At 41.8% G+C, this 10,264-nt stretch overlaps 1 protein-coding gene across 2 annotated transcripts; it reads left to right on the forward strand.

Annotated features, from left to right (window-relative positions):
- The first annotated feature begins 312 nt into the window (after positions 1-312).
- On the forward strand, positions 313-9,578 carry LOC121573978 (glycerol-3-phosphate acyltransferase 3-like). 2 transcript variants are annotated; one of them, XM_041886414.2, is made up of 13 exons: positions 313-443; positions 740-938; positions 1,338-1,410; positions 3,136-3,430; positions 5,383-5,457; positions 5,633-5,722; positions 5,829-5,922; positions 6,041-6,156; positions 6,381-6,436; positions 7,299-7,384; positions 7,778-7,906; positions 8,101-8,180; positions 9,096-9,578. In XM_041886414.2, exons 2-13 carry the CDS (start codon positions 771-773, stop codon positions 9,241-9,243), a joined length of 1,410 nt encoding a protein of 469 aa, XP_041742348.1. In that variant the 5' UTR covers positions 313-443; positions 740-770; the 3' UTR covers positions 9,244-9,578. The 2 variants fall into 2 exon arrangements, with proteins under 2 accessions (XP_041742348.1, XP_041742349.1); XM_041886415.2 differs by having other exon boundaries at positions 313-435.
- Positions 9,579-10,264: the final 686 nt, after the last annotated feature.

A 10,264-nucleotide genomic window follows, 5' to 3' on the forward strand; every position in this document is an offset into this window, starting at 1 on the left:
AAAACAGCGCTACCTGCAATGGCAGGCGCATGCTCTATTGCTGCGCATGTGCACGAGAGGTGAACTTTTTTAAAGGAACTCGCCAGGTTTTATTATTCCCACTAGTTACCACAGCCATAAAGTCAAAATGGCTATATCGTAAAAATTCATATAAACAAAAAATACATTTTTGGTCTTAATTTAAGGTTAGGGTTAGGCATAAGGTTAGCTGTTTGGTTAATGTTAGAGTTAGGTTTAAAATAACATTTTAGGAAGATGTATTGTAGAAATAGGCGCGGTTTATGACTTTGTGACTGTGGTAACTCGTGACGACCTGGTTTTATTTGTACAGCAGAACTTGCGTACAAGCAGAATTTGCGTACAGTCCTGTGGCTGTCTACACTACCGTTACAGCGAGGTACAGAAGAATGGAAAACTCGCTAAGACCACGAAAAGGTCTTCAGGTTTGCTATTTGTCTTTAATACATGTTGAAACATTTCATGTTCTGCAGTCAAACTCGGATATGGTAGGCTCAATAATGTAAGCTATTTATAGTGGTTCTCGGCTTGGCTGTGTAGTTAGCTAGGCTATTTCGGTGTTCATATCCCGTTTCAGATCCTGTTTACCTAGCTAACTTTACACAGCTAGCTACCTAGCTAGGCCCAAGTCAATAATATGCATTCAGTCTCCTATTATAAAACCAAAATATAATGCTTATTTGGAATGAGTAGTTAATAACGTTATGTCTCTGTTCTGTAGATAACTTGAACCCTATGTACCATACCAGTGGATGACAGATCTCTGTGAGGTAGGGATGGAGGACCTGTGGAGTATAGCGACTTTGTTGCTGCAGGTGTGGTTCTCCGTGATGGTTGGGCTCATCATGATACCTGCTATGTTTGGCCTCTCCCTGGGGGTCACTTCGGTCTACATTCAGATTCTGGTCAAGATACTGGAGGTAACTGTGCTGGAAGTTCTGGAAGAGCTCAAATTCTGGAATTCTGGAATAGCTCACTATTTCTTATTTTATTCTGAAACATTTTATTTAAGCATAACCTCGTATAGCATCTAATAAAGAACTATGTTATTCTGTTTGCGAACAGATGATTTATGTAAAGCAAAATCGTTTTTATATAAATGCATTAATCGGATACAATTCAGGCTGCTGTAGGCTATATTCACTACTATATGTAGGATTTTGTGCTGTGGTTGCTGTATTCATGTTGCCCCCTGACCCCTTAGAACAGACAGACATAGTTCATGTCCAATGTGGGGCACGCCAGGCAGTTGGGCAAGTGCAGTATGTAGAAAGCATTGTGTGCGAGGTCAACTGAAAATAGCTCTGTTCTATGGGCAGTGGGCCACCCTGCGGATCCAGAGAGGACACAGGGATCGACCCACTCTGCCAGTGCCTGCTCCGCTACCCAATGGTGAGTGACTTTAAACTCAATACCCATCAATGAGTGAGTTCATGCTGAGGTCTGGAGTGACCCTGTCTGTGTAACTTATTATGGATGACTATCAAACTGTAGCATAATCTTTATTTTCTTCATTAACTTTTGTTCCAAGCAATTATTTTCTATGGTTCCTTCACTATGATCAATGTCACCATTTTTGCCCCTAACTGAAATGTGAATAGCCCTGTGATAACTATTAGGCTAATTACACAGTAATAAGGTAATTGCACATCCAGTAAGTTGAGCTGGGTTCTGATGGTCTATAGGATCAATATTTGAATTCAGTAGAACTGAATTTCCAACATCCCATTGGCATGTGGAGTCCTTGGTTCTGCTCTTAGACTATAGTGTTCTGTAGTATGAGGAATTGAATTCAGCTCTATCTGGAAGGAGTAGAGTAGACCCTGCACATGTGACTGTGTGTCAGTGTGGTGGCTTATGATTGGTCAGCTCAGCTGATGTGGGGGTGCGGAGTGATCATCACGAGCTTCTATACCCACAAAGTCATAAATAAAGTCTGCACATTTCTACAATTTATCTTCTTAAAAATATATTTTAAAAGTAACCATAACCCTAACCTTAACCACACCGCTAACCTTACGCCTAACCCAAACAAATGTAGCCAAGTTTGACTTTGTGGCTGTGGAATCTGACTTATGGGATATGGAAGCTAGTGGATACCGTGCGGAGTGGAGCAGCCTTGTCCCACTCTGATGATGCAATAGAGGATTGCATAACTTCAGGCAGAAAACTGACTATGTGTGTAGCTTAACCCTCAACCCATGCTGTGAAATACTGTATGCCCCCTTCATCTGCTCTTCCTGGAAATATACTGTACAATGTTTGAAAGATGTCACGTCACCATCTCCAGGGGAGCTATGTTGAGTTAAATTTGACACTTATTAGACATGTATATCACATTCTATTTTGAACTGCCTTGAAGATTCCAAAAGATTGGCTTTATACTGGGGACTTTTTGTGGTGTCTCTATAAGTTGTCTATCTGTAATCCTACCCTATGTTGTTGAATTAACACTCAATCATCTTTTGATCACAGAAACATTGGTATTCTAAATCAAGCGTGACAGGAAACTTAAAAAAGGACAGAGTTTTTTTTTGTATGGAAGGACAAAAAGTCAATGCAATGTTGTGCAATAAGATTGAGCAAATCATTCAGCAGCAGAGATGACAAAACCCACCATGTTTTCTCCTTTCGTCTAAAACCCTTCTGTGAAAATAATACTAAAGTGTATATAACTGTATAATCATGACACAAGCAAATTGTTAACCAGTAAGTTATTAGAAAAGTATTCCGTGTTTTACTGGAGCAGGGTAAAATACAGTACATCAGTGCTGAGTACAGCGAAAAGGAATGCGAGCTCTGTGCTCTCAGACGTACCTGGTACTGATGGGCTATGACACAACAGTCCTCCCATCGCATTCCTCATCGGCTTTACCTTCTCTGGGATCTCTTTATACCAAGAGAGGAAGAGCATAGATAGATACAGTGCCTCAATTAGTAGGTGTATATTTTACTCTTTACATACAATCCTTCCTATACATCCCCCACTCTACAGGCTAATCCATCATATTTAATGTCCTACATCTGAAAATCTCTGACTATGACTAAACCTACAGGTACAAAGTCATGCTACCCACTCAGAGATGTATCTGTGCTGTTCCTCTCATCTCTTCCCAGGACTCATCCAGAGGGAGGGTGGCTCTATGGAACAGGAGATGGGGGAGCTGCGTCGGTATCGTACCCAGTCCATATCCAGGGGAGACTTTGCGCTGAGCGACTCATTCTACTTCTACAGAAAGGGCCTGGAGAGCATCGTGGACGACCAGGTGACTCAGCGCTTCTCCTCTGAGGAGCTGGTCTCCTGGAACCTGCTGACCCGCACCAACCACAACTTTCACTACATCAGCCTGCGCCTCACCGTCATCTGGGGCCTGGGCGTGATCATACGTTACTGTGTCCTTTTCCCTCTCAGGTGGGTCTGACAACACCCCCCCCTTAACTCTATCCATCTCAGACCAATCAATTAATAATTAAATTAATATGCCATTTAGCAGACGCTTTTATCCAAAGCGACTTACAGTCATGCGTGCATACATTTTTGTGTATGGGTGGTCCCGGGGATCGAACCCACTACCTTGGCGTTACAAGCGCCGTGCTCTACCAGCTGAGCTACAGAGGACCACAATCAACAGTTTGTTCAGTTCAGTTTCTGTCAACTGATTTATTGGAGTGCAATTATTACTAATATTATTATATTATTATTATTAGACACGATTTGAATGTATATATATATATACACTGCTCAAAAAAATAAAGGGAACACTTAAACAACACAATGTAACTCCAAGTAAATCACACTTCTGTGAAATCAAACTGTCCGCTTAGGAAACAACACTGATTGACAATACATTTCACATGCTGTTGTGCAAATGGAATAGACAACAGGTGGAAATTATAGGCAATTAGCAAGACACCCCCAATAAAGGACTGGTTTTGCAGGTGGTGACCACAGACCACTTCTCAGTTCCTATGCTTCCTGGCTGATGTTTTGGTCACTTTTGAATGCTGGCGGTGCTTTCACTCTAGTGGTAGCATGAGACGGAGTCTACAACCCACACAAGTGACTCAGGTAGTGCAGCTCATCCAGGATGGCACATCAATGCGAGCTGTGGTAAGAAGGTTTGCTGTGTCTGTCAGCGTAGTGTCCAGAGCATGGAGGTGCTACCAGGAGACAGGCCAGTACATCAGGAGACGTGGAGGAGGCCGTAGGAGGGCAACAACCCAGCAGCAGGACTGCTACCTCTGCCTTTGTGCAAGGAGGAGCAGGAGGAGCACTGCCAGAGCCCTGCAAAATGACCTCCAGCAGGCCACAAATGTGCATGTGTCTGCTCAAACGGTCAGAAACAGACTCCATGAGGGTGGTATGAGGGCCCGATGTCCACAGGTGGGGGTTGTGCTTACAGCCCAACACCGTGCAGGACGTTTGGCATTTGCCAGAGAACACCAAGATTGGCAAATTCGCCACTGGTGCCCTGTGCTCTTCACAGATGAAAGCAGGTTCACACTGAGCACGTGACAGACGTGACAGAGTCTGGAGATGCCGTGGAGAACACTCTGCTGCCTGCAACATCCTCCAGCATGACCGGTTTGGCGGTGGGTCAGTCATGGTGTGGGGTGGCATTTCTTTGGGGGGCCGCACAGCCCTCCATGTGCTCGCCAGAGGTAGCCTGACTGCCATTAGGTACCGAGATGAGATCCTCAGACCCCTTGTGAGACCATATGCTGGTGCGGTTGGCCCTGAGTTCCTCCTAATGCAAGACAATGCTAGACCTCATGTGGCTGGAGTGTGTCAGCAGTTCCTGCAAGAGGAAGGCATTGATGCTATGGACTGGCCCACCCGTTTCCCAGACCTGAATCCAATTGAGCACATCTGGGACATCATGTCTCGCTCCATCCACCAACGCCACGTTGCACCACAGACTGTCCAGGAGTTGGCGGATGCTTTAGTCCAGGTCTGGGAGGAGATCCCTCAGGAGACCATCCGCCACCTCATCAGGAGCATGCCCAGGCGTTGTAGGGAGGTTATACAGGCACGTGGAGGCCACACACACTACTGAGCCTCATTTTGACTTGTTTTAAGGACATTACATCAAAGTTGGATCAGCCTGTAGTGTGGTTTTCCACTTTAATTTTGAGGGTGACTCCAAATCCAGACCTCCATGGGTTGATACATTTGATTTCCATTGATAATTTTTGTGTGATTTTGGTGTGATTTTGTTGTCAGCACATTCAACTATGTAAAGAAAAAAGTATTTAATAAGATTATGTCATTCATTCAGATCTAGGATGTGTTATTTTAGTGTTCCCTTTTTTTTTTGAGCAGTGTATATATATTTTTTACATTTGTTTTGATCTTATTTTCAGGATAACCCTGGCAATCATAGGGTTGAGCTGGCTGGTGATCGGGACAACTTTGGTGGGGTTTCTACCTAACAGGAGGTAACAACGATGTACACAATGTTTTAGAACTTTCATAAACTGTGGTGATAGGAAGATTGATAGGAACATTGAATGTTCCTATCTCTTATAACAGCTAGCTAGCTCGAGAGTTGATATACGGCTTGAGAGAATAGAATGTCCCTGGCTGTTACCGTACATTGCTCTTGTGTTCTAGAGTGAAGAACTGGCTCAGTGAGTTAGTCCATCTGATGTGCTACAGGATCTGTGCCAGAGGCCTCTCTGCCACCATCCAATACCACAACAAGTTAGTATACAGCCAAAACTAACTAAAATAAACATTTAGGAAGTAATATTAGTATCAACATTTTCAATGTCATGATGTCATTGAAATAAATACTTATTTTTTACAGAAAGAATAAACCACAAAAAGGAGGAATATGCGTAGCGAACCACACCTCGCCTATTGACATTGTCATTTTGGCCAATGATGGATGCTACGCTATGGTGGGTAACATGAACATGGCGGTGTCAACATATGACTGAAATTTGATATCGTATCCATCACTTTTGGTTCTCTGCAGACTGGAGTTGTCATGCTCACTGTGTCCGGATTTATTCCCAGGTGGGTCAAAGTCACAGTGGGCTGATGGGGGTCATCCAGAGGTCAATGGTGAGGTCCTGCCCCCATGTATGGTTCGAGAGGTCGGAGATGAGAGACCGACATGCTGTTACCAGTAGGTGAGACGGCAAGTAAATGGGAAAAGACAGCAGGAGATGCATTTAGTATGTCTTTTTCAGTTGTCTTCTGTAAAGTGAATGAATCGCTTGCCAATGTCGATTTATTGCTTGTGTAACGATATACATTGCCATTGCTGCCACTCAATCATCTCATACATTGTATTGTTTTCATCGTGATTAGTGTTGGCCTGGTTATTGATCTCCCTCCCTCCATCCTCTCCTAGATTGAGTGCTCATGTTGCAGCGAAGAGCAATCTACCCATTTTGATTTTCCCAGAGGGTAAGTCTCTATACTAGGACTTTATTGTAGTCTATATACTAGGACTTTAGTATAGTCTTCATACTAGGACTTTATTGTAATGTCTATACTAGGACTTTATTGTAGTCTTTATACTAGGACTTTATTGTAGTCTTCATACTAGGACTTTATTGTAATGTCTATACTAGGACTTTATTGTAGTCTTTATACTAGGACTTTATTGTAGTCTTTATACTAGGACTTTATTGTAGTCTTTATACTAGGACTTTATTGTAGTCTATATACTAGGACTTTATTGTAGTCTTTATATTTTATTGTAGTCTTTATACTAGGACTTTATTGTAGTCTAGATACTAGGACTTTATTGTAGTCTAGATACTATGACTTTATTGTAGTCTTTATACTAGGACTTTATTGTAGTCTATATACTATGACTTTATTGTAGTCTTTATATTTTATTGTAGTCTTTATACTAGGACTTTATTGTAGTCTAGATACTAGGACTTTATTGTAGTCTATATACTATGACTTTATTGTAGTCTTTATATTTTATTGTAGTCTTTATACTTTATTGTAGTCTAGATACTAGGACTTTATTGTAGTCTAGATACTAGGACTTTATTGTAGTCTATAGACTATGACTTTATTGTAGTCTTTATACTAGTTGTCTCATCCACCTTCAACTGCTGTCTGGAAGGTGTGGTTGGGGTCAATTCCATTTAATTTCAGTCAATCCATAAAGTAAACTCATATCCAATTATTATTATTAATTTTTTAATGCAATCTACTTCCTGAATTGACAAAGTTGAAATGGAATTGACTCCAACGCTCCTGGAAGTTTGTGGTTGTGGTTGTCTCATTACCTTTTTATCTCCTCCTGCAGGAACCTGCATCAACAACACATCGGTCATGATGTTCAAGAAGGGAAGCTTTGAGATTGGAGGGACAATATACCCAGTTGCAATCAAGGTACTCGCTGCAGTCTTCAGTAAATTGTCCATTGTCTGAATCTCTGAAATGCCTCTCTTGTGTTCTAACCCGGGCTCTGTCATCAATCAGCAGTTACTATATGACAGTAAAGATTGTTACATATTGACCTTCACTTGTTACATGTTGACTTTGTCGGCTATTGTTTTATATCATTTTCATGTAAATGCCTTTTGATCAGTGGAGGCTGCTGAGGGGAGAACGGCTCATAATAATGTCCGGAACGGAGCAAATGGAATGGCATCAAACACCTGGAAACCATTCCACTGATTCCGCTCCAGTCATTACCACGAGCCCATTCTCCCCAATTAAGGTGCCACCAACCTCCTGTGCTGATTAATATTAGTTTGGATGTCCTTTCTCCTTCCCTGTTAGTATGACCCTCGTTTTGGAGATGCCTTCTGGAACAGTGCCAAGTACAACATGGTGAGCTACCTGCTGAGAATGATGACCAGCTGGGCCATCGTGGTCAACGTGTGGTACCTGCCCCCAATGACCAGACAGGTAGATTGTCACACTCTATATACTGTATTACTGCTACTTCCTCCCATGACCAACAGGTTGGACCTTATGTTGTGTTTTATTCACAAACCTTTATAGAGTACACACTCCTCTTACCCCAGGACCATAGACATACATAAGACTCCTCTCTATATATATTTCTTTATCATATCTTTCTTCATTGCCACTTTGGATAGGAAGGGGAAGATGCTACCCAGTTTGCCAACAGAGTGAAGTCTGCTATCGCACATCAGGGAGGGCTATTGGACATGGCATGGTAAGGAAACCCTCAGTAAACTTTATTCTCACTAAAGATCCCTTAAAACATGTCATTCTATCATAATAGAGTTCTGGGATCAAAAGAAAATGTGCTGTGAACCATACTGTACTATAATAATGTGTTACAAGTAGGCTGTACTTGGCAGCTAAAATCTGAATTGCAGTACACAGCACATAGAAGTAAACATATCTCGAGGTGCTTAAAAAGCAAAACAAACAGCAACAAAAAATGAGAATGACATGAGTATATGTCTGGACTACAAAGTTCTGAGTAGGCTACTTCAAAGTTCTGAGTAGCCTACTTCAAAGTTCTGGGTAAGCTACTTCAAGGTTCTGAGTAGGCTACTTCAAACCTCCAACAGATGGAGCGGCAGTCAATAGCACAAGGCTTGAACAGAGGGAGGTGCAGGGGGTCAACAGGGAGAGCTGAGCAACCAGATCAGGTCGTCCGGGGGCAGGTACCTCAAGCTGGGTGTCTCGCCGTCCGCGTCTTCTCCGTGCGGTAGGACACTTGTAGAATGAGATCGATGCCGTTGGTCCCCATTCACTCAGGATACAGTACACTCATAACTTTGGAGGAATGCTCTTGAGCGATGAATTTCTCACTGCCAACTCGCCACTGCATTGTAGGCCCCCTCTTGGATCAAGGAGACCGTAGAAACATCCCAATGTAGGCTGATTAATTCAAATCAAAATAGCTAGCTAGCTAGCATTGTTAGCTAGCCATCTTGAAAAGCTGTTTTACCATTCATTCTCGGGCAGGAAACAAAAATTATGTATTCCAGACTAAATCTATACTAGTTTGGCTATTCAAAAAACATGAAATATTTAGAAAATATACAGGAGCTCTCTGCCTAGGCTGCCAAAAGGGCGCCATGGCAACTGTAGAACATGTCTGTCTCTCTCTCTACAGGGATGGGAGCTTGAAGAGAGACAAGGTGAAAGAAGAATTTAAAGAGCAGCAACAGAAGATGTACAGCAGTATGGTTGTGGGAAAGAAAGGTAGAAACTCACAAGAGCCTCACACAGCGAGCACCAGGAGACAATGCCATTGGAATTAACACTGTGGACAATCTCTGACAGTGGGCGACAACTTCAAAGTATTTTACATACTACAACGCATACGGACTGGATTTATTCCAAATCATTGGCCTTTGTTATTGAATACATATTCATTATAATTGTGTTGTATCAGACTCTGATACGCAATATATAGTGTATCAGTTTTTAATGCATGAAATGCCTTTTTTTAAATACTTGTTTTATAGAAACATAAACATTTCAAACTTAACTACAAGTAGTACTAATCTGTATGATACTAAATTATCTCTGATAATGTTACAGTAATGCTACGTTTTCGGATTGCACTCTAACTAAACTCACCATTATTCAAGAATGTGTTTACATTGACCCAGAGTTTGTACTGGTATTAGTATTAATTTGTGCAATTTTCCTTCTTATGTTACATTATGCTCCCTACAATACAACCCCTTACCCTAAATTGCCCCCTACAATATACACTGAGTGTAGAAAACATTAAGGACACCTGCTCTTTCCATGACATAGACTGACCAGGTGAATCCAGGTGAAAGCTATGATCCCTAATTGATGTCACCTGTTAAATCTCAATTCAATATTAGGAAGGTGCCTTTAATGTTTTGTACACTCGGTATATACTGTACACTCATGGTCATGTTTGGAGGTGCTTTGATCAAAGTCCAAAACAAATGCAAACATTCCAAGTGTTCACGATTTCTTTCTTCTAAGACTGGGGGTTTATTGTTGCTTACTTAAAAGCTTAAATGTTATGAAATCTACATTTTGGCCTGGTCCAGAAACAACCACTTGCCCTGGCCTAACCCTTAGCCACTTATGCAGATCTGAGAGGGTAGATGTATAGGTAAAAAGAATATGGAAATGCCTATTTGACATTTACAAGTTAGTCATTTAGAAGATGCTCTTATCCAGAGTGACTTACAGGAGCAGTTAAGGTTAAGTGCCTTGCTCAAGGGCATATCGACAGATTTTTCACACATTTGGCTCGGTTACTGACCCAAAGCTTTTAACAACTATGCTACCTGC

This window comes from Coregonus clupeaformis, chromosome 9 (genome assembly GCF_020615455.1).
Source record: "Coregonus clupeaformis isolate EN_2021a chromosome 9, ASM2061545v1, whole genome shotgun sequence".
Classification (NCBI taxonomy): domain Eukaryota; kingdom Metazoa; phylum Chordata; class Actinopteri; order Salmoniformes; family Salmonidae; genus Coregonus; species Coregonus clupeaformis.